Source organism: Lycium ferocissimum, chromosome 12 (genome assembly GCF_029784015.1).
Source record: "Lycium ferocissimum isolate CSIRO_LF1 chromosome 12, AGI_CSIRO_Lferr_CH_V1, whole genome shotgun sequence".
Lineage (NCBI taxonomy): Eukaryota > Viridiplantae > Streptophyta > Magnoliopsida > Solanales > Solanaceae > Lycium > Lycium ferocissimum.
Window position 1 is genome coordinate 56052744 of NC_081353.1, and position 24574 is coordinate 56077317.

At 32.0% G+C, this 24574-nt stretch overlaps 2 protein-coding genes across 2 annotated transcripts; both read right to left on the reverse strand.

Annotated features, from left to right (window-relative positions):
* Window positions 1-852: 852 nt before the first annotated feature.
* On the reverse strand, window positions 853-4051 carry LOC132039465 (uncharacterized). Its single transcript, XM_059429942.1, has 5 exons — window positions 3914-4051; window positions 3708-3813; window positions 2566-2805; window positions 1094-2180; window positions 853-991 (listed from the first exon to the last, which is right to left on the reverse strand). Exons 1-5 carry the CDS (start codon window positions 4049-4051, stop codon window positions 853-855), a joined length of 1710 nt encoding a protein of 569 aa, XP_059285925.1.
* Window positions 4052-4819: 768 nt separating this feature from the next.
* Window positions 4820-9168, reverse strand: LOC132040829 (plastidic ATP/ADP-transporter). Its single transcript, XM_059431510.1, has 5 exons — window positions 8275-9168; window positions 6666-6920; window positions 6376-6519; window positions 5935-6282; window positions 4820-5489 (listed from the first exon to the last, which is right to left on the reverse strand). Exons 1-5 carry the CDS (start codon window positions 9046-9048, stop codon window positions 5151-5153), a joined length of 1860 nt encoding a protein of 619 aa, XP_059287493.1. The 5' UTR covers window positions 9049-9168; the 3' UTR covers window positions 4820-5150.
* Between the last annotated feature and the right edge of the window lie 15406 nt (window positions 9169-24574).

The window sequence follows — 24574 nt, forward strand, 5'->3', positions numbered from 1 at the left end:
CACACATTAAAAATTGCAAAACCGACCACATGGATCATCGAGGCAAACAGGAGAACCTTTTTATCATTTGGCCTACGAGTTATCCTTCGCGAATCCCATAACTTCTGAAAGAGTTTTAGAGTGAGGACAAAAATGATCAAGAGAAGAAGTTTCAACACGAATTGAAACCGTATATTAGTTCCAGTATGCAATAATCGACTCTGTGGGTAATGATATTCCTTCCATGCAAAAAGAATCGAGGTATCCATGACCAAAGGGATACCATAACCAAGAAGCTGAATAACTAACATCACAACAGAAATGAGAGGAGTGGCGTCCATATTTCGATCGACGTAATAGAGTTGACTCAACAAACAAGCTGCGGAAGTTAAAAGAACAAATATACGTAAACTAGCCTCAAAATTCAGGCGAAACTTCACCTCCTTGGAGTTGTCTCAATATGGAATCAGAAATGTTTCTAAGTTAATTCGATTAAAATAAAATGGATCTTCTGGATTCCGCAGACTAGCAATGGATAACCTAGCAGTAGGATTTATCAACCACCTAGTAGTCTTGGAGGAATACTGTACCTTAACTTCTATCAAACAATCCATATTGCTCTCATTCTGGCTATGAACTTCCCTGCAGCCTACTGTATGCATCACCCCCCTGGATGCATCATATATTGGAAGATTTGTGCGACATGACTAAAGTACTTCTCTGTAAGAGTTAGTTATGCTGAGACATTCAAAAGTATCTCTTGTTTATCAGAAGCAAGAAAAGATGGAACTTTACTTTCTTCTTGGCAACTATGCTCCCTTAGAAATGGCCAATGACGTCCGAACAAATGACCTAATGAGAGGACCTCGAGTGTCATAAACGTTTTGGAGATAGTTTGTTCCACATCGCATGTGGAAGAGCTTTAACCTGGAAAGAAAGCTCATCAGATAAAGAAGAGAGGAGTGTTAAGTTTCTGTCGTCTTCAATGCCTGCAAATCTGTGGATTATTTTCCTAATCCCCATATTGTAAATGTTGTCTTTCTGGATAAAGGCACTTACCACCTCAATTTTTGTAAACCTGTAAGATAAGTAGGATTTACTGTACTAGTGATACCTGTTCCAGATGTCCAGAGGACGGAGTTCCTTTTTAAACCGTAAAGGAACATAGGTTTCTTTTATGCTAGAGATGGTTCCGGTGAGAATATTTCGTTGAGTGATTGAAAATGTGCCTGGTAAGTACAAGCATATTCGCGAATCACATCCATTAGCATCATTCTCTAGTCCAATGCAACCAACCATGCAGAGTTTACCAGTGGAAGAACTCCATGTTCCTTCAGCAGAAATCGTCATTCCAGAAAGACCGGTTCTTGCTCCTGAATACAAGCGATCTTCTGAAGGAGAGAGCGCTCTGAAAACAGCAGAAATTTGTGCAGTCTTAGGGGAATTGGTTTCTGGTAAGCAATGCAAATCTGTAATTAAGAGCTTAAACTTCTTGGACATAGCTTTCTTGCCTTCAGTCTCCCAGTCACGGACAAATGGTCCTAGATTCGAGTCAACGTCAAATGTTTCAGAACCAAATTTTTTAAGAACTTTACAAAACTCTGACGCTTTGTGGACTCGGATTCTGTTGTTGTCAGGAAGTTCATGACATGAATATGGATTGCAAGCTCTAGATGCAAGTTGCTCAGATACAAAATGATACTTCAAGTCATAGCTCAGCTGTGAAGAAATTTGGACCTTGTCGAAATATTTAGGATCTGACTTCTTATTTAGACTTCTCATCTCACCAAGAATCGCTCTGCTAGTCAAACTGAAGATCTGAGGGTATCGAAGAACAAGCACTATCCGATCATCCTTCATGAAAGAATGCTCAAAACTTTTCTTGCAGCTGTATTTCGAGGACAATTCATAGGGATCTACCGAACTTTCTGAAAATGGAGACACTGAAGTCCCTAATAGACACATCAGGCGGTCTCCTCCTTTGGCTTCCTCAACGTAGAGTCCTTCAAAAACGATTGTCGAATCAGAGTAGCCATGGCTTGTATGGAACCAAGGAGACCATCTTTGTGGAATGTCCGAAAGAGTCCTGTTCCGTGTAATTGCCATGGATAAGATTCCACAAATACCCAGTACATCATCTGCTTGCCGGTCAAAATCCATGCCCATTAACCAGAATGATGAAGCTAGTTTCAGCGTGGAACCTGTTGGGATCGAATAACAAGGTGTCATGCGGAAGCTAACAATTACAAACATTGAATAACGATAAATCAGACAATAAAGAGAATTATACTAAAGGAGGTATAACTTTAATATGATTTGGTCGATTAATCTACATATGAGAAAACTAATTATTAAAACTATCGAGATTACATGATTCTTTAATGACTGAATGTTACTGTGTTCTTGTGTGAGAAAGAAAAATCCTCGTTTTTTAGAAATCTAAAATTTCTCCTCAAGAAAAGGATAAATATGGAAGAGTTCTCTTCCACCAAGAAAACTTTTTCCACCAAAAAATCCTTTTTGTAAGTAAAACATAATTATGGTAAAATTCAAATAAGATAGAAAATTCAAGGCAAATCCTAATACCAGAGAAGTTCTTTGGCATATCACTCTCATCAAATGGCATCAGTGGCACACTACCAGCTTCTTGCACCCAGTCTCCATTCTGAAAAGAGAGATCTTTAGATATACCATATATTTTATCATTTCCAAGCTTCATTTTAGATGACACAGACAAAATAGGCTTGCACTCTCTTTCAACTTCTGCGAGGCGTTTAAATTTGCAAATGCTTTTGACCTCCTCATGTTCTTCTGGAGGGTCATAATCTGAAAATGATTGGGCAGAAATCAACAAAACCATTAAGATAGCCAGAACTAGGAAGCGGTGAAATGAAAGAAGAATTGCCATGTTAAAGAAGGAAATCTTTTTCTTCAGGTGGAAAACAAAAGGCTCATAAATTTCCTACTTATTAAGGAAATTTTAGAAGTATTGAGTGATATCTGCAACCAAACAAAGATTAGACTTGGTGTCTTCATAATTACATTTATTTATGTAATTTTCCTTTGATAAAGACATATGAGAATCTTGCGTGAAACCAAGTCAACGATTATTACAAATTTCCAGAGCCTGCAGATTAAAGAAAGGCAATACATAAAGCCAAATAAATCAACATCAAGAAACACTAACGTTTTTTTTTTCTCTCTTACTGGATGGTATATCAGGAGAATCAATGTCTTTCAATGGTGAGTCATGCTCAAAGTAAAAAATTCAGAACTATGAAAAGAATATGTAGTGTAACATTTGGAAGAAATCTCCTAAATCAAAAAGCACTTACTTTTTAATACTTCATTACTATACTATGAACTCTTAGTTCAAATCCATTAATGAAAAAACAGGTTTCAATGTCATTAGACAGGACAAAACAAGCAGCCCAGTTACCTCCTTTCCTATTGTTGTCAGTTGTCGTGACTTGTAAGTGAGATGCATTACAAAACTATCTAGGAAATGTCGATTATGAGATAGCTATATATAGCTTAAGAAAGTAACAGCTCTATTGGAAAGGAGATACAATCGGCCATGTGGAAAGCACTTTTGTATTGATTTCCAGTAAAGATTTATCATATGAACATATACAACTTCTCAATAAAAAATATGAGATATGTTTCTCCAGAATAGCCTTAGTGATGGAGTCTAGTTTCATCAATGCTTCAATTTCGATCTCCAGAACCCAGTAGGAATTCTGCATGTTTCTCCATAATAGCCTTGGTGATGGAGTCTAGTTTCATCAATGCTTCAATTTCGATCTCCAGAACCCTGTAGGAATTCTGCTTATCCTGTGTAAGCGCCAAATGGCCCAAATCATGTTAATTTGCCATGATTAAGTGCTAAATGAGGTTAGAATACATAGTGATTAACAATAGTTAAGTGATAAACCTGATGTAAAAGACACAACTCAAGTACTTGACTGTTTGGTTCATACACTGGGTGCAAAGAAGTATTTTTCCAGTCAACTTGCCTCAATTTCAACGGGAAAACATGGCAGAATATCACACCCAAATCGTGATGCAGCATCGGACTATGTCAATTACAAAGCGGCACAAACCAACATCACACAACATACTGCTAATAATTTCTGAAATATGCGGTGTCCTCTGTATATCGGAGCTGTATACCACTTCACAGTATGGGAAAACAAACGGCCAAAATAACACCGTACAAGCTGTTGATAGTTGTTCCACAATCCACTCGGGTAAGAGCTTTCAGCCGAGTATATAGAAATCTCTAACCATTCAGTGGACGCTTTTGTTTGCGCAACGCCAAACTGACGGATAATTGAGTTTACCATTATGATGTCCAATGTCTAAATGATTATGTTAAGGAATTGTGTTTCTGATGATGAGTTCTTAGGATCACTTCTTGAAAATTTGTAATAGTTGATAAATATGACGAGTTTTTCCTGAGGAAAGAGCTTAGAGAATTTGATAACTAACTACTCTCCCATTTTATGAGAATGTGTTATTACTCGGGCAGTAAAATTTTATTACATGCCTCACACAACTAATACAAAAAAATTTTAAAAAATATCGCTTAAACCTGTAACCCTGCCATTAATGAAGTCTTGCACAACATTAAAACATTAAGCAGATGAAGTATAAAAGGAGAGTAAAACAATTCACCGCAACTCAATCCCAATAAAACAGACTTGAGAATCCAGAACTTGATTTTCAGATTGAATTGAAGATGCGAGAGCCAAAGAATTCTTTACACAAGATTATCTCATGTTGCAGAACAAACAAAAGCTTCTTCAGTAATCTCATGCATAACCTCCTCGACGAAAAGTGTCATGAAACATTCTTGAGTCAGATAAAAGCATTACCAATATAACTAAGTTTCTGGAGAAACAACAAATGCTTACATTGCCAAAAAAAAAAAAGTTGGTTCAACAAGAACTCAAGAGTTACAAAACTGAGAAAAAGTGTAACTACCAGGAAATAAATATGGGATGGCAGGTTGGCTAATTTTGTGACATGCCTCTCTTGTATCTAAATTTTGTTTCTCCAAGTAAAAATGAATTCCTATAACCAACAAAGATTTGACATCAATTCATAGTCGGTTTGCACCAAGATACCACCTGACACATCTTCTATTCGCTTTTTATTCCTCAACAACATTACAGGCTCCTTGGGGAGGAGGGTTCCGATGAAGCACTGGTTGAGTCACTTGAAAGTGGACCATTTCCATTTTCATTTTGAGACACGACGGGGATCTTCAAAGATGCTCTTTCCATTTCCTTCTCAAGCTCTTCTTCTCGACGTAATGCAGTGAACTGTCCATCCAATGACTCTGCTGCTGCCAACCATGCAAGAACAATTACTAGGAGCACACCGCCAAGGTACGGAGTTGAGCTGGCAAGTGAACCAAAAGTCAAAATCATGAACTGTTGTATCAAAGCTCCTCCAGACTTTCCCAATGGATTGCAGACAACATCAATTGCTGCCTTCCCTTTAACCTGATACAAGAAATTACTCAATATTAATTTTCGGAATAATTACATTTTTAGATCTCAGAAAAATAATAGCCAGCAAATGGAATAGGTTTTGTATATTAAGTGTAAACATACATAATCAGTGTGTATGTTTTGTATATTATGACAAGCGCCCATAATTAATTTCAGCCGACGGGCCAAAAATGAAATTTCAACGAAAAAAGTTGGCTTGTTAAGTGATACTAGAATTTCTTCTGATTATACACAACTAAACAGATGCACATGTCAGTGACATATATCACCAAGAATGTATCTGTACCGGCAACATAAAGGCTTCAGCTACACATTTGAAATTTCATTTCTCGCATAATGGCACTGATGCAAAAATACTTTCAGCACTTGGGACAGCTCTTTGTAGGCGCATGGATACCATAAAGTTAATAAGTATATATGGAGTATTATATCATACCTTAGTGTCCTCATCCAAAGGAATGTAGGCCATTTCTTTGCATGGATCGAACAAACTATATTTGGCACTCTTGCTGAAAATGTTCTGCATTGCACCCACATAGACAGCCGCTAGAAGAGGAGTCATTCCAAACTTGGCAAGAGTAGGTGCTAGAGGGGCACCAAACAAAAGCAGGGAGAAGAAACCAACTCCAGTAAGAAGTAAGACTGTAGGTGTTATCTTGGCTGCTGCTCCCCATCCATACTTCTTAAAGATCCATTGGCTTAACAACATCATTGTGAAAGTTGCAATTCCAGTAGCAGTTGAGAAGTCACCCATGAATGACGAGTATTCGTTGGGGCTTGGGAACTGCACAGAATGAATGAGATAGCATATTAAAATGAGAAACAAATCCGAATTCAAAACTTTTAAGGGAAAAAATAGCACTCGTTAATAATTCACCTGAGCTTTGAGCTTCGACTTCCATGTAACTTCAACAAGGTTGATACTAATTCCATATGCTACAACCAATGTGGCAAGATTCCTGATATATTTCGAGGAGACCAAGAACTTCAAGCTCTCCATTGTGGTCATGTTAGGTTTTACCTGACAAAAGAACATCAGTCAGATAATGCAGATATGTAAACATGATTCTTTAATTTAAAACATCTGTGCATAATATCTGAAAGGCACCATTGATAAAAAAATTGAAAAGATTTAACCAGCAATGGATCATCGTTTTAGCTAATTACCTTCTTCTTCTGGCTACGAGTGGGGAGAGGAACATTTCTATTGACCCACCAGTAAAAGAAACAGATGGCCCCACCCATCAACACTACAATGCTCATCATAGCTTTAAGGGAGATGGCCCAACCATCAACTCCAGGACCTAAAGAGCTTCTCAAGCTAGAAAAGTACTTCACTGTGCGACCAGAGAAAATAAGAGCAACATTTGCACCAAGTCCAAACAAAGGATAGAATCTCTTAGCCTCATCAACAGTCGTAATCTGCAAAAGAAATCATCCAAAACAATCATGGTAGGTTCAATAACAGTGATTGTAAAACACTATAGATATGTTGAATTGTTGATTATATAGCTGGCAAGCACAATTGCTAGAATGGTAATTACAGCAGGGGAACAGAATGAAACGTTTACAAATTTTGTATGACCAACTGCAACTTAGAAAACAGCAGACCAAGACATAAAACAATGATAAAATGATGCTGCCAATATTTTAAGACTCAATGAGCACGCTGCACAACAAACAGAACCATTAGCTAAGTCATCCACCATTAGGGGCCACTTGGTTACTGGTTAGAGTTATGCATGTTTAGTTATTCATGTAGTACTTATTAGTTATTCCACCTTCAACCCTGCATAAAATAATACATAGCTACCCTTATAACTTATTGGTGTGCTGAATTTTATACACAACAAACTAAAATGCTACCAAACATGATACTAGTTATGCTGGTTTTAATACATGAATAATTGACTTCCTAACCAACAACCAAATGACCCTTAGCTATATTACATAGATCTAATGAAACATTTTAGAATCTCACCTTTATGCTATACTACCCCCCTCCTAACACCAAATGAACACCAAGAAGGCAGAGTCTAGCAGCACATATATTTCCGACCGTTCCTGCTATAAAGATATCGTTTTTACCTCGCAAAAATGAAGCACCAACCGTCGAGAAACGAAGAGGTAAACGTGCAAATACTAGATAAAGTCAGAAACTAACTAAACAGATTATCCACACAATAAGGCCCCGTTTGGACATGGTTTGAAACCATAGTTTGAAACCATGTTTGGACATGCATTTTGGATATTTTAAGGAGTATTTTCTCTTATAGACATAAAAACCCAACAAATTGTGAAAACTATCAAAACATTCTCAATTCTTATACAATTTTACCAAATGAGCAAGTCATAGTTCATAACAAAATTAATACGCTAATTCATAACAACCGGCTCAAAATTAATACTAGAAGACCTTTCTAAAAATACAACATCAATTGATCAAATTTTAGTTCAATAAATAAAATTAAACTATAGGTCTTTTTTTATAAAATTAAAAGGTTGGTAGACATAAATAAAATTTGGTGGAAGTTAATGAAATTGGTAAATGATTGATGGGGTAATTGTTAAAAATATCTACCAACTTATGGATTTTTTTTTACAAAATATAAACTTATGGGTTAAATTTTATATTTAAAAAGTTAAAATCATGGTTCCAAACGTATGTCCAATCGCTGGTTTGAAACCATGGGATGGCCAAACGCCTACTAAGACTATACATCCTTAAAATGGTTACTAGTGCACAAAAATATATTCATGGACACAAAAAATTTACCTGATTAGCAAATCCCCAAAAGAGTACTGAAACAACCACACTTCCCCAAAGCTCAGCCATGACATAAAACAAGCAAAAACTCCAGATCCTCAAAATAGCAATTGGTCCAAGAAATCTTGGGCCAAGAGTGTTTAAAAGTTTATCAGCAAAAGCTGTAGGGTGAAAAACATTGCTAAGAGGATACAAAACAAAACCAAATGCCCCAAAAAATGCAATAAATGGAAGTATAACAGTATAAAAAAGAGCTTCTTTTGACAACACATTAGCCAACTTTGTATACAACAACATAAACCCTATAGCCATTGGCAAATTTACCCAAGTTTTCAAGAAAGGTATAATCTCAGCACTAGACCCTTTAGCTGTTACAACCAACACATCCTTAGTATCCCTAAGAATTGTATAATTAAACAAAATACAAAAGAACATAGCCCCAAGTGGTATAATTTTCTTTAGGGTCACAAGTTCAATTCCCATAAACTTAGGGGGTTCTTTTTCAACAAAAAGTGGTTGCCCATCAGCTGAAGCAGCAGCCTCAGCTTTACAAATAGGGAAAAATCTGTTTTTTTGGCTAAAAATCTCATTTTTTGTGGTAAAAACTTGAAATTTTTGATGCCCATTTGAAGATAAAGATAAACCATTAAGGGGTTTAGTTTTTAGAACATTTAAAGGAGTAAATCTATGCCTTAAACCACCTTGAGGTAATGGATAAAAAGCCTTGATTTTGGGTTTTGAAGGTAAAGAAAGAAGCCCTTTTGTTTGTAAAACACCTTCCATTTTTTTATTCTCTGTTAAAGGTCCAAGAAAACTTGGAAGTTTGGACCTTCAACAGATGAATATGAAGGAGATGAGAGGGATAAGGTTTTGGGGGAACAAAAATATGTATATTTTTCTATATATATATATATATATATATATATATGTATATGTATGTGTGTGTGTGTGTGTGAAATCAAGAACCTACAAACAAGAAAATAATGCAGAGTTTAGTTTAATATGTTTAGGAAAATAATTACTCACTCATTTTGCGTAAGAAAAAGGTGAAAATCAAGAATGGAAGGGAAAATCTTTTGTGTCAGATTTTTTAATTAAAAAGTTTTAAAAAAATTTTGAAAATTATTAAGTGAAAGATGATAATTCTCTTAAATAAATAAAATTAGGACATAAAAGTAATTAATGAAAAAAGTTTTTAAAAATTTGGGAAATTATTGTGAGGACTAATATATATATAATAGTAATATATATGATATGTATGTGTGTGTGTGTGTGTGAAATTACAAAAAAAAAAATGCAGTTTAAATATGTTTAGGTAATTTAAAATCAAAGGGAAAATCTTTTGTGTCATATTTTTACAGTGTGATAATATTTATATAGTTTGATTCGATACATAATTAAAAAAAAAAATTGAAAACTTGTGATTTAAAATAAAATATTTGTGTGGTAAATCATTTCAAAGTTTAAATTATTTTTTTTAAATATAAAAACATATTTATTGTTTTACTTATTAAAAATGTGATTGTATTATAAATTGGGAAGAGAGTATATACTTGTATTATGCAGTGAATAGTATTGTTCAACTAATACCATATTGAACACAAGAAAAAAATGTTAAATTCTAATACTGAGCCGTCATAAAAGGAAGGGATTTTGGGTAGGTAGAATATGACGGAGGGGTAAAGGAAAGAAGGATCTTAGAAGCATACTATATTTGGGAGAGAATCATATGAACAAATTTTAAGGGTTTTCTTTTTTGAAAAAAAAAAAGAAAAGTTAACTCCATTTGTTTAATTTAATATGATATTTTTTATTTTTGCTTCGTTTTAAAATACTGACATTTTTTTGTATTTGAAAGTTATAGTTTTACATTTTTATGTTTAATGACATTTACTTACAAGAATAATAACATGACATATTTAGGATATAAGATTTTAATGTAATTCTATTATATTGTGATCTATGTATTTGTTTCACGTGTTTGTAATAGTCCTAACTTAACCGTTTGGCTTGAGAATTTTTCACTTTTTTTTTTTTTTGGAAAATCTTTTCACTTTATTTGAAAATTATTAATTGACCATGAAATTTCAAATACAACTATTTAAAATTTGTAAAACAACTAAAACCCTTTTTTTTTTTTCACTTTCGGTACATTCAAACAACTAAATATTCTTTGCAAAAACTATAACCAAACATAACTCCATCTTCAATATCCAACTTCAAATTTTCAAATAAAGTGAAAAATATTTGGTTTTCATGGCCAAACGCCTAGGAGTAAATTTCATGAATGGTCACTTAAGTATCACTTTTTTTCACCAAAGTTACTTAACTATGTTTTCTAATACAAAAGTCACACCTACTGAAAAATTCAACTTCTGATGGGTAATATTTTATATTCTTTTTTATTTTTAATCTAATAGATTACAAATTCATTAAAAATCATCAACCCAATCCAAAACTCATGCAGATATTAAAATACCAAAAGGGTGAAAATTTGAAGAAAAAAAAACTATCACAAGATTATTACTTCCGATGCAAATAGTAATAACTATTACTCCTTCCGTCCCAATTATGTGACACCATTTTCTTTTTAGTCCGTCCCAAGTGAATGTCACATTTCCTTATTAGGCAACTCTTTAATGACACCATCTCTATATTAACCTTGTTGGATCCCACTTACTTTTAAAAGATGTACTTATTGTAAAGAAAAGTCAACAAAAGTAGGCACTAATGTAAGGACAATTTGGTAAACATAACAAAGTCTTCCTTATTTCTTAAATTCCGTACCCGATCAAATGATGTCACATAAATTGGGACGGAAGGAAAAGACGTCATATAATTCAATTTCCTGCTATCCAACAACATGTAAGACTTTTCAATACATATCGGGAATAAGGGCCAATATAATTTACACATTTTTTACTTCAGAGCCCCTAGAGAAAAGGATCGTATATTTGGTGAAGGATTTGTTTTGTTTCTAATATTTTAATATTTGCATGAGTTTGCATCGGATAAAAAAAAAAAAAAAAATATTACGCATCGGAAGTTGAATTTTTCTGTAGGTGTTTTTGTGTAAGAAAATATAGTTAAGTGACTTCGATGTAAAAAAAGTGATAGTTACGTTACTTTTGTGTTAGAAACATAATTAAGTGACTTTGGTAAAAAAAAAATGATAGTTAAGTGACCATTCATGAAATTTACCCAAACGCCTACTAAGCATACTAAGCTTAATAAGCAAAATGAAGATTCTTAAAATTTGTGATTTTAAATGTCATAATATTTGTGTAACTTTTGAACTTGTGTCCTTTAATAAGTCATAATATTTATGTATACATAAAAGCTTTTCAATAAGAAAACATATCAATGTATCATTCTTTTTTTTTTATTATTAATAAACTACTAATAAGGAAATAGTATGATTAGTATCAAATAAAATGAAAAGGAAAGGATACATTAATTAGCTCATATATAATGCTTTTATTTCTTTCTTGAATTTTGGTTCCCAGACAAAATATACGATGACAAAGAAGAAACAAAACGTTATATCCTACCAACTTCCACTTCCGCTTTGAGAGAAATCAATCGTAGTTCTCCACTAATTTTCCCCTTTGTTGAAATTCGTTGACCTAAATATTAGGCCACATTGGGAGTGGATGAGCTCTAGCATTAATTAGGCCACATTGGGTCATCAGTATTAAGGAAAATAATTTATTTATAAAAGGTTTTATTCGTTTGATTATCATTTTAAATTTGGCTTAGCTAATACCATTATTGTTTATACATGAATATAGTTCTTTGAGTTTGTTCATCGAGTCAATAGCATGCTTGCTGAGGGTGAAAAAAGACAAATGCTATCAAAACGAATGTGAACAAATTCATGATTATTTTTTTTTCCAAATTGCTTTGAATTATTTTTTTTGTTTTAATCTATTTAAAATAATATCTTTTCCTTCGCCAAAGTCATGATTTCTACTCTTCTACTCCTACTTTTTTGTGGTACACTGTGTATGTTGTCATTGTCATATTTTTTTTTATTTTTTTTTGGCAGCACTATCATATGACTGGACTGTGAATAAGGTCCGTTAATTATGTGAGCTACATTGAAAGTGGAACGGGGATCCCACCTACTGCTAATAAATATAGGTAGGCGTACAAACTTGAGCTAAGCCACCCTTAAATGCAAACTTTAGATTATATCTTGTCCAAAGGATTTATTTAAGTTGGTGGTGAGACACATCACTTTCAATAAATAGCTCAACTTAGGACTAAAGTGAAAACATCACTACGGATTTTTATGAAGTGAAGGAAAAGAAAAATCAGAACAAAATATAGGTCATGGGAACAAAATATATACACTTTTTTTTTTTAGGCTTATGTTCGTTTTGAAACATAAAGTTCGATTACCCCTCAAAAATAGCTCAAAAACACTAAAAAAATTAATGATCATATACACTTTCAGGATTACCCCTCAAGTCGTAATTAATGATCAAAATGCCCCTCCTAGTAGATATTTTTCCTATAGCGACTTGTTCATTTGTACTATAGCTTTGACATAGAAATGGGCAGCATATTATAGCCATAGGGTTAACACGGAACACGAAACAATCCTTTCCGCCTTTAAAAGGAGATAAAATTATTACTTAGTTTTTAGAACATTTGTGAAGCTTTTCTATTTTTCGAAACAACAAACTCTCTTTGGCTATGATATCATAAAATATCTTATGAATCTAGTAGGGCAAGCCTGATTTTTTCGTGGATAACAGGTTGAAAGCGAATACATTTTCTTGGATTATACATCTTGAATATAGATAGATTAAGATTTTAGAAAATGTGTGTATTGAAACAACAAATATAAATTATTAAATATATATCTAATTTTATTTATAAATATTTCTGACACGCATATATATACGGGATTCGACCCAAAAGGATGAGCCACCATTAATTGTTAGTAATAATTTGTCTAAATATCCCATAAGGACTTTTTTCAAGTGGATGATTGAAAAACATATTCTCAGCTGATCATACTGCTGGCTGTGAGTAATACTCGGTATTGCTCCTTATTCCTCAAAGTTCGAATCTTAAGTTGTTACAGCAAGAAAAGGTCAAATCCTTGGAATATTGACGTCCTAAAACATAAAAAAATTCCATCTTTGTGGCCGCAGGAGTCATGTCAAATAGATTTGTATCCTAATGTCATTTAGTTGAAGACTATAGCTAGAACAACTTTTTGGAGGAAAACTTTGAACAACTTTTTCTCTTTTTGAAAGAACAAAAAATCTTCTAGAAAACATGTAGGGCGACGGTAGCTGTCTTTTTAAAGAAATTTGTGAGTATTTCTGTAGAAAAGATTAAAAAGTACATTTTTAGATTAAATTACAACTGAGCGTCCAAACAAACTCATCTGTGTCTCTGACTCATTGTCATAATAATTTCCCAAGTTTCACACCATAAGCGCATCCATATTTGCATTTTATGAGTTTGAATTCTGAAAATTCATCATAATTCATTTGATTTTCTTATGTTCGAAATTTATTGTATGTGCTTATTTAGTGATTTTAATATATATATATATATATATATATATATGTTTGCAACAAATTTTAATATGCGGAAATAAATTACAATCACAAACAAAATATGAAGAAACAGAGATTTTATTAATGAATATTGCAGGTACAAGATCTGTTTACTCCCTTGGTTCTTCTCTCATAGATTTCTCCATAATTCGAGGACCGTTGTAGCGTATTTCTCGAACGTAGGTTGATGTTCTTGTGATGTATTTGATCTCTACGAACGTCTGGCACAGTATTTAATACCTCGATCTCTTTGTGAATATCCCAAGGATTTGTGGGATTTTCGAGATGCCTTTTCAAGAGAATATGTGTCCCTTTATATAGGCGTGGGCTAGGGTTTAGGGTAGAGTAGCCTTCAAGACGAGATGTCTTTTCAAGAGAATATGTGTCCCTTTATATAGGCGTGGGCTAGGGTTTAGGGTAGAGTAGTCTTCAAGACGAGATGCCTTTTCAAGAGAATATGTATCCCTTATATAGGCGTGGGCTAGGGTTTAGGGTAGAGTAGCCTCCAAGAACCCTAACAGAGATTGGACTCGTCTTCTAGAGTCCCACAAAATTTCGATGTCTACAAATGCCCCCTACTTCAAGGTTTGTCGGGGTGTAGTCTTGCCGAAACTCGAAGACGAGACTTAAAGTATCCATTACAATGGAGCTTCCATCTTTCACTGCGGATTTGATTTGTAAGAGAAGAGATGAAGGGCAGTCTACAAATGCCTTCAAGGTTTGTCAGAGTGTAGACTTGCTGAAACTCAAAGACGAGACTTGAAGTACCCATAAAAATGGAGCTTTCATCTTTGCATTTTGTGACTCCAGAATTTGCAGATTTGATTTGTGAGAGAAGAGATGAAGGGCAGATTTGGTTTCACTGGGCGTGCCAATTTGTTTGCAACAAATTTTAATATGCAGAAATAAATTACGTTCCACAAACAAAATATGAAGAAATGAGATTTTATTAATGAATATTGCGGGTACAAGATCCGTTTACTCCTTTGATTTTTCTCTCCTAATTTTCTCTCGTGATTCGAGGGCCGTTAGAGCGTATTTCTAAACGTAGGATGATTTGGATTTGGATATATGTGGACTTTCTACGATGTATTTGATCTCCATGAAAGGATATTGTGGATCTTCTTGAAGTATTTAGTTGTCAAGAAATATCCCACACATATTGACCTCTTTTTGAATACCATGAGTTTATGGGATATTTTGAGATATTTTTTCAAGGGAATATGTGTCCCTTTATATAGGTGTGAGTTAGGATTTAGGGTAGAGTAGCCTCCAAGAAACCCTAACAGATAACAAGTTTCCAAACAAATAAAACTTACTTCGCGGCACTTTACAACTCTTAAAACGACGATCCAAACGTTTACGTATACTTGATGTATTGAACCTACATTATTGTTCGCAGAAAAAGATATCAGATTCTATATAAAATATTGATATTCTGGCGTTTTGAAACATGACTAATCTTTCATCAAAGTATGGAAAAAACGTGAAATTTTAAAACTTTAAAATTGTACAATAGGACTTAACTGTAAATTTACAATTTGGTCCTATTGCGCACTAATTTAATAAGCAAAGATTACTTTAGTAACTTTTTTTTATTGAGTTATTTTAATCCCTATAGCTACTTTTTGAATCATTTAAGTTGCGGACTCACATATATGGACCGGAGGTAGATATTTATCATATTTTGAATAAGCAATTGGTTTGGCTAGATTTTGTTTACTTGCATGATTGTGGTTTTGTAGGAATTTACATGCTTACTCTAGTTTCTATGACAACCGTCAAAACATCAAAGGAACCAACTTATAATAGCGCATATTACCAAGTTGACGGTCCTAATGGCCCAGAACATGTCTCGAGGGTCCTACATTTTCGTTAGTTCATGCTATTTTTTTTTTAAATTTCTTTTTCACTTTCTATTTGATACCCCCTTTTCCCTTTGGGATTTTGACTAATATGGGTCAAAGACCAATTAAAAGAGAAGTGCTAGCTCTCTAAAAGAGTTCATCTTTAATTAAGGACGAAGGAATCATACTACTAATATATTGCATTTTACCGATGAGGATTATCAAGGAAAATCACTCGGTAACTAGACCTACGGAAATCTATTGGTACAAAGCATCCATGAAAATCCACTCTTGATATAATTACTGATGGATAAATTTGATATCTTTTGATGTCCATCACAACTAAGGGTGTAAAATGAGCAGGTTGGGCTAAAATTGAGCATGTCAAAACGACCTGAGTTAACCAAATAAGCGGGTCATTAACGCGCTCAAACCTAAACAAATTGAACGAGTAATTAATTCACCCAAACCTAAACGGGTTGGCGATTTATGACTTTTTTGGGCTGATTTTGTCATCCCCAATCAAACCTATAAGATATGACACCTAATTTCTGGGGAAAACTAAGGTGCCGTTTGGCTATAAAAATTATTCACTTTTTTCACTTTTGGGCGTTCGGCCATAAATATTGTATTCCGGAATACCAAAAACTCAAAAAACTTATTTTTTTTTAAAAAAAAATCACTTTTTTCACCTTTTTACAACTACATTTCACCAAAAACTACAATTTCAAAAACTATGATCAAACACAACTCCAACTCCAACTCCAAAAATTTCAAAAAAAGTGAATTTGTTTTTGGTATCTATGGTCAAACGGCTACTTAAATATATCAATGGAATCTCTCAGTATTACTTAAAAAAAATATTGTATTTAATTCTGCGAGTGATATCTTTCGCTTTAGTAAATGTTATATAAATTAATTATGTAAGGACACCGATGGAGCCTCTCCGTGTTTGTAATATCCTATAATTTAATTTATAGTGCATTTCTAGTTAGTGTAATTATTAATTTATAGCAGATCATAAGCTAACTGATTTCATAAAATTTATTAAGAATACACTAATCAACTTCTATTATCATTTGACAAAGATTTATCCTTATTTTGTTCTTGTTTTCCAATTGAGGCATGCGACCTTTTAGATACTACATTAACTACTAAAATAAAAGGATTAACGAAGTACAAATTATGTAGTTAAATAGTAAAAATTGTCATTAATCCTATCTAGAGTCGGATTAGCAACAGATTGTTAAAATAATTATTAGCTATGCGCGATTTAGTGATGAAGTTAATAGCTAATTTCAGTTCTTCTCTTTTTCTTAAAATAAATAAATTATAATGCTTCTTCCTTAAATTCTTATAATAGATTTTTCGAAAAGAATAAGTTGGAGAAAATATGTACAATCAGAGCGCATGCACACTCTGTTTTTTGTAGTATTTATTGGAATAGAAAATATGTACAATCAGATTTATATGTAAGTAAGAGCTCCTTAAAGCTGGACACAAATACCTAATTTAAATTAAAATGTACAATAAACAGGGAAATAAAATTTTCCTTTTCATATTTTTCTTTGAAACTTTATGTATTACCAGACTTTTATTTGGTTTAATGGGCGTATTTCACAGTTGATTCAACAACAACCATTTTTTCTGGGAACATTCATATGAGTATGTTCTTTTTTTTAATCCACTATAAAGGTTCTAAATATATCTATTTTCTTATGTTTCAAAAGGATAATATACTTTTTGTATACCTTTTTAACTAAAATTCCTCACAGCAATCTTGCAGTGTTCATGGTACAACATTGAAAATTTTGATTCAGACAACTTCAATTTCGGCTTTCAAAATTACTACCCCATTGTCATACTGAATTATGAATTATCGGCACGATTCGGTATTTCTAGGCTTGTTTTAATAAAATGCAGTATGGTAAAACGATAATCATAATTTGTTCGATTTCAACTTACAAATTCGACTTTTAAGAAACATCTCAATTATGTCACATTAACATCTTATATACAAAAATATTCAAAGAAAGCAAAAACAATTCTATTCATTAATTATTGTTACATAAAAACATTTCAATTAAGACAAACAATTAGTATAAAGTTTACATAATCTAATAATGTAAGAATCAAAATGTATACAACTCTAACAAATACTGCGACAAGATTAAGGAATGCCCAAGATTAAGTTGGATGTCTGAAACAAATACTGCGATAATTTTCATGATGACATTAAATGAGATTTGATTTTTAATATTACTGTCTTATTAATTTAATTTAGTTCTAATCAAATATATTATTATATATAGTATTTAATATTCTTTAATCAATTACATTTAGGATTTTAAAGCTTTTATTAACTCATATTTAGATTTAAATTTTTTGTTATCTATTAAATAATATAGTATATATTTATTGTATATATAGTAAAATATTTCGATGTAGTATTCGTCATATCAATATATTTTTTGTATATACTGATTACCAAATATTTTAAAAATGCATATCAAATATCGTAATACTGATATTGCATATCAAATATTGCAGTGTGGAGAATTTCAATTTCGACATGATAATTTGGTATATACCAAATATGCACACTATTACATGTAGCAATTAAACATAGGATAATACACAAGAAAGTCGTTCAACTTTTGACTATCGTTTTTAACAATTTATATATATATTTGTGTGTATATTCATTTTATTATGATAAATTAACGTGTAGTATGGTCGTTTGGTGTAAACGAGTGAACTTTTTTTAGCCAATTGGATAGTGGTTTCCACAACCAAGGGCTGAAGGTTATCCACGTGTAAAAGGTTTAGGCATGGGCAACTTGGCAGAAATATCCAATTTTGCGTAGTTTACACGTGATTTGATAAAGGTATGGGCCCTGCAATTGGGAAAAATATCAATCACCCTCCTCGAAACTTTCAAAACGATATTAGCTAAAAAAAAAAAAGAGGCTTTTAAACATGAGTGTTTAAAATATTTCGAAGTGCTAAAAGTTATTTTATAAATAAATAATTATGTGTTTGGATAAAAGTGTTTAAAAGATTTTTAGAAGTAAGAGTAGTATTAAAATAAAAAAATATAAGAAATAGAAAGGTAAAATTATTGATCAAACCAAAATGACTTTTAAGCCAAAAAATAAGTTGGGATTGAGCAACTTTTTGATTTTGGCTTATTTTAAACACTTTTTAACTTAATTTAAGATGTTTTTTATTTTTGCCAAACAATCAAAAAAGTTAAAAATAACTTATAAGCTGGTTTGAATAACTTATATGCCAATCCAAACGGGCTTTGAAGCTCCAGATGTAATATACATTTCATTTTTTTTTTATCATTTATTTTCTCATTTCATTTTTTGATGTAATATCATTTATTTTCACAAGTTTGCTCTCCTTTTTGGTAGTAATGATGACTATAATTCCTTTCGCTTCCGAAGAAGTCTTTTCATACAATTTCTATGAAATTTTGACTTCGTAATACTCCTAATTTAGACGTGAAAATAAATCAGCATATGACCCGAAATACCTTTTACTCTGTATTCTCTTGTATAATCGAAAACTAAAAAACCAACCCAAACTATGTATTCCAGTAAAAAAGAAAGCAGTACATATTACGAAGCCAAAGTTTAGCCCAAAACGTCGTTACAACAAAAATAACAAAGCCAGTGGCCAGGAGCCCCGCACTTTTCTAACCCAAAAAAAAATTTGGAATCAAACTAACCCATTAAAAAAAAAAGAACCAAACTAGGTTTCACGCACAGAATCTGTGCGTGAAAGGGGTATTTTTTTTTTTCCTTTTTTTAAGCTATCAAAAATCACGTTTTTTTTTTCATACTTTGGGCAAAGATTAGTTATGTTTCAAAACCCCGAAATATAAATATTTTATATAGAACTTAATATATTTTTTTGCGTACAATAACGTCGGCTCATTACATCAAGTATACCTAAATGTTTGGATCGTCGTTTTAGGGGTTGTAGAGTCTTTTTAGTAAGTTTTGTTTGCTTGGAAACTTGTCATCTTTGGGAATCAAACTCAAAATTGAGCTTTTTTCGATTTTTTGACCGAAGATTAGTCACGTTTCAAAATACCGGAATATAAATATTTTATATAGAACTTCATATTTTTTTAGCGTAAAATAATGTCGGCTCATTACATCAAGTATACATATATGTTTGGATCGTCGTTTTAAGGATTGTAAAGTGCCTCGAAGTAAGTTTAGAAACTTGTTATCTTTAAGTTTTTTTTTCATACTTTGACCGAAGATTAGTCACATTTCAAAACGTTGGAATATAAATATTTTATATAGAACTTAATATTTTTTTTAGCGTACAATAATATCGGCTCATTACATCAAGTATACATATGTCTCTTCACTCAAGTAAATAAAAAATAAGGATCGGAGCATAGGTAGAAAGCTAGTTGTAAATTGTTAAAACTTTAAATGGTCATAACTTTGCGCTCGGATGTTCGATTTACGCAATTTTTTTTTTGATTCAGGGTATTTTTTTGAGATCTACGGGAACAAACCGGTTTGGCCGAGCCGATTTTTCAAAAAACGCCTGTTATCCCATTCAATTTGAATTTTCTCTCAAATTTGTGCAAAAATTTCATTTTTCTCTAGTAAAAATCTAATGATAAAAAATCTATTTCGAGATGCTAATCCCGTGGTAATGATGTTTTGAATGTCGAGGTTCGAAATTCAATTTATGAAAACGAGTTAGATAGCATTAGTGAACAATATAAAAAATAAAAAGTGTCTACTTTGTAATATTCACCAATTTGGCTTGGTGGTTTAGCCTCTCTATTTTACTCACTTCTTTTTTATGCCAACAACATGGGATCAAACCTTGGTGGGAGCATTGAATGAGATATATTATACCTTGGTTGAACCTCTCGTATTAGATGAATTATTTTTTAATATAATATTTTTATTTCAAAACACTTAAATCAAAATTCTATAAAATATGACACTTAGATCTAAAGATGACAAGTTTTCAAGCAAACAAAACTTACTTCGGGGCACTCTACAACCCCTAAAACGACGATCCAAACGTTTAGGTATACTTGATGTAATGATCCGACGTTATTGTACGCAAAAAAATATATTAAAACTATATAAAATATTGATATTTCGGGGTTTTGAAACATAACTAATCTTTGCCCAAAGTATGAAAAAAAACGTGATTTTTGATAGCTTAAAAAAAGAAAAATAAAATAAAATACCCCTTTCACGCACAGATGCGTGAAAGGACCAAACTTAAAAAGTTACAATTTGGTCCTTTCACGCACAGATTCTGTGCGTGAAGCCTAGTTTGATTTTTTTTTTTTAATAAGTTAATTTGGTTCCAAATTATTATTTTTTTTGGGTTAGAAAAGTGCGGGGCTCCAGTGGCCAGTGCATTTCCCCAAGTGGGAGTCCAAACCACAGTTGTATGGATAAAATGTTTTCAGGATATTTCAAAAGAACGCATAGTAATCAAACCCAAAAGATAAATATGTAGTAATATGCATGTGTCTCTCACTCAGTTCGATTTCAAATGAGACTGAGAATAATATGTTTATTTAGGCCCCGTTTGGCCATAAGAATTATTCACTTTATTCCAAAATATTTTTTCACTTTTTTTCGAAATCAGCGTTTAGCCATGAGAATTTCGAATACAACTTGAAGTTGTATTCTGGAATATCAAAAACTTAAAAAACTTATTTTTTAAAAAAAATTCACTTTTTTTACTTTTTTACTACTGCATTTCACAAAAACTACAATTTTAAAAACTATAACCAAACACAACTCCAACTCCAAAATTTCAAAAAATAAAAAATAAAAAATTTGTATCTATGGACAAACGGGGCCTTAGTTTCTCCTTGGTTCGACTTCAAAGTGACATCATTGAACAAAAATGACATGGATGTGGTCTACACCTTTTCCCTGTATTTTACCTTAAAATTTATCATTGAACAAAGCAAATAATTACTTGTATTTATCCTAGTAGGCGTTTGGTCATGCGATATGAAATTATGACTTCATATTTTGATTTTAAATCAGCGTTTGTTTATGTAATTTGCACAACATTTCAACTTCAACTTTATATCATGATTTTAAATCTCAAATTCTCCAAAAAAGTATGATTTGGGATTCCAAATCATGATTTCATATTATTTTAAATGTAAAACTTGACTCATAAATTTATATTTTGTAAAAAAAAAATTCATAACTTGATAGATATATTTACCAACCATTTATATCAAATATTAAAAGATTTGCAAGTTGGTAGTATTTATAATAAACTTGCTCTTACCAACCATTTATCAACTGCATTTACTTTAAACAATTCATGTTCAATTTTCCGTTTTATTGAACTTTAGTTCGATCCCTTGAGGTAGTATTTTTTAGAAAGACCTTCTAATAGCGTATTAAATTTGTAATGAACTATGATTTGCTTATTTGGTAAGATTGTATAAGAATTGAGAAATTTTTTCTGATTTTCATAAACTTATGTGGTTTTTATGTCTATTAGAAAAAATACAACTTAGAAAAACTAAATTGCATGTCCAAACAAAACTTCAACTTCAAATCATCATGATTTCAAATTATGTCCAAGAGGCTCCTTAGGTAAATCCTGTTTATCTCATTAGAATTTAGATTATAGGTAGCAGATCGATTTACCTTAAAGGCTTTAAACTATGGATATGACCAATAACCCCCTTACAGACTATCTCTAATAAAATTCTGAACAATTTCTATGAGAATGTACCTGTGGAGAAAAAGGAACTAATTTAGAGAACAAGTTTATGCTTAAGTGGATGAAGAGTAATCTGTGAAAAAAGAAATTAAATAAGATAATTGACATAATAAGAGTTGTCTCTTTCACTCCAACTCATTCAACTTCTCCTTCAATATTGATATGTTCCTCTGGATAATGAGTTGTTTCAAAAGTTTTTGACATTGAACCGTCGATTTTTATTTTTAATTTTTGGGTGTGTTAGGTATGAAGGAAAACAGAAAATATTTTCAATTTTTCATGTTTGATTGGTTAAATTTTTAAAATATTTTCTTTAAGAAAATAAATTCCTTAAATAATGAAAAATAACTTCTCTTGAAAAAGTAGGAAAAACGAGTTTCATAATTGACATTTCACCCCTACCCTCCTCCAACATACCTCATCCCACCTCCAGCCCTATATCTCCACACCCCTAGTCCCACCGCCACCCCATAGTGTTTGTCCATATTATATATAAATATTTTTTGAATAATATTTTCTGCTTACTTACTAAATATAAAAAATTAAGTAAGAAATTCACTTATTTTAAAATATTTTTTTTCATAACAAACACACCTTTTGTGTTTACAAATAGCACCAAAACGCTACATTGTCACTATGAATCTGCGTTTAACATTAAAGAGGAAGGAGGCTTTAATCAAAGAGAGGTAGACACTAGTACATAAATTATGAACTTTAACTAAAGTGGAGTAATATTTCAATTTAGTGTTGACAGACTGAAAGTCTAAAAACTTAGGTCAAGATCACAAGAGACATCAACATTACCTAGAACCTGTTTGGCCTAGCAGTTTTGAGGGCTTTTTTTTTTTTTTTTTTTTTTTTTTTTTTTTTTTTTTTTTTTTTTTTATACTTGAGGTGTTTGACCAATTAGTAAAATTGCTTTTAAGTATAAGCAGAAGCAGTCTTTCTGCGGTTGCGGAGAAGCAAAAAATTTCTGCTTCTTGAAAGAAGCAGAAGCAGAAGCAGAAATTAATTTTCTTTAAGACAAAAATATCCCTACCACAAATACATATTTACCAAGTATATCCCTCATTAATCCATTAGGGATAAAATCATTGAGAATCTTCTTGATGTATGAAGGATTCTACTTATTTTTGTGTTGAATTTTAATTTGTGGAATGATTTTGAATTATTTTATTTTGATTGTAGTCTTTTAGTATATTTGGATCATCATGTTGATATTATATAAATATTTAATATTTTTTAATTTATTTATGTATTATATTAATTAAAAAAATTAATATGTACTTTTAAATTTTAATTAGTTAAAAGTAAAAATTTAATTAAAGTATTTCATAATAGCTAATTAAATAATTTCTCTTTGTAAAATAATTTTGATAGTAAATGTTTATTGATACTTGTCATATTTCGTAGTTTCACACTCAAAAGTATTTTTTTAAGAAGATTAACCAAACACATTCTTCTTATTAAAAGCAGTCAAAAACACTTTTAAAATGAATTAGCTCAACATAAATTGCTTCTCATAAAAAGTACTTTTTTGAAAAGCACTTAAAAAAAAAGAGTGAATCCTACTTTACCCCCCCTAACATTTAAGGGTTGGGAAAAGATACCCCTCTCACATATTGAATGAGAACGATAACTCTCATATCCAATATTTTCCGGTGAGAATCTTTTGTTTTTAATAAAGATCTTTTTTTCCTTTTCTTTCTAGAATTAAATACAATATATGACTCTTGTTATTATCCCATTCACCTATTCTTCTGAAAAATAATGTATAACAACTACTTGAAAAAATCTATTAATAAATTTCAAGCTATATTTCGTTCGTTTTTTTTTTTTTTGGTTTGGGGGACTAGAGGGCCAAGATCTTAATTATTATACAAGCTAACTACAGCCTAGTATTAGTACCCGCGCGAGCGGATGATATTAAAAGACACTAATCTATGTTACATTGTCATGTCACTTGTTTGGGTGCATTGTATCCGTTACACCTCGGAATTTCGGATTGCTGAGCGGTGAATAGACTAACGTAAGTTAAGGTGTATATGATGACCCTACAAGTAAGAAGGGATACTTAATGGTTCTAATGAAGATTCCAAAGACATTTGAGCCAAGGGAGGAAAGTTC

Excerpts from the sequence above, each read along its gene's own strand:
- LOC132039465 (XM_059429942.1), bottom strand. The coding sequence starts at position 4,051 with ATGCTGCATCACGATTTGGGTGTGATATTCTGCCATGTTTTCCCGTTG. Across the intron at positions 3,814-3,913 it reads AGTTGTGTCTTTTACATCAG|GATAAGCAGAATTCCTACAG; the intron begins GTTTATCACTTA and ends GCGCTTACACAG. Across the intron at positions 2,181-2,565 it reads TATGCCAAAGAACTTCTCTG|GTTCCACGCTGAAACTAGCT; the intron begins GTATTAGGATTT and ends CGATCCCAACAG.
- LOC132040829 (XM_059431510.1), bottom strand. The coding sequence starts at position 9,048 with ATGGAAGGTGTTTTACAAACAAAAGGGCTTCTTTCTTTACCTTCAAAA. Across the intron at positions 6,921-8,274 it reads TTTGGGGATTTGCTAATCAG|ATTACGACTGTTGATGAGGC; the intron begins GTAAATTTTTTG and ends TTTCTTTTGCAG. Across the intron at positions 5,490-5,934 it reads CTTTGGATGAGGACACTAAG|GTTAAAGGGAAGGCAGCAAT; the intron begins GTATGATATAAT and ends TTCTTGTATCAG.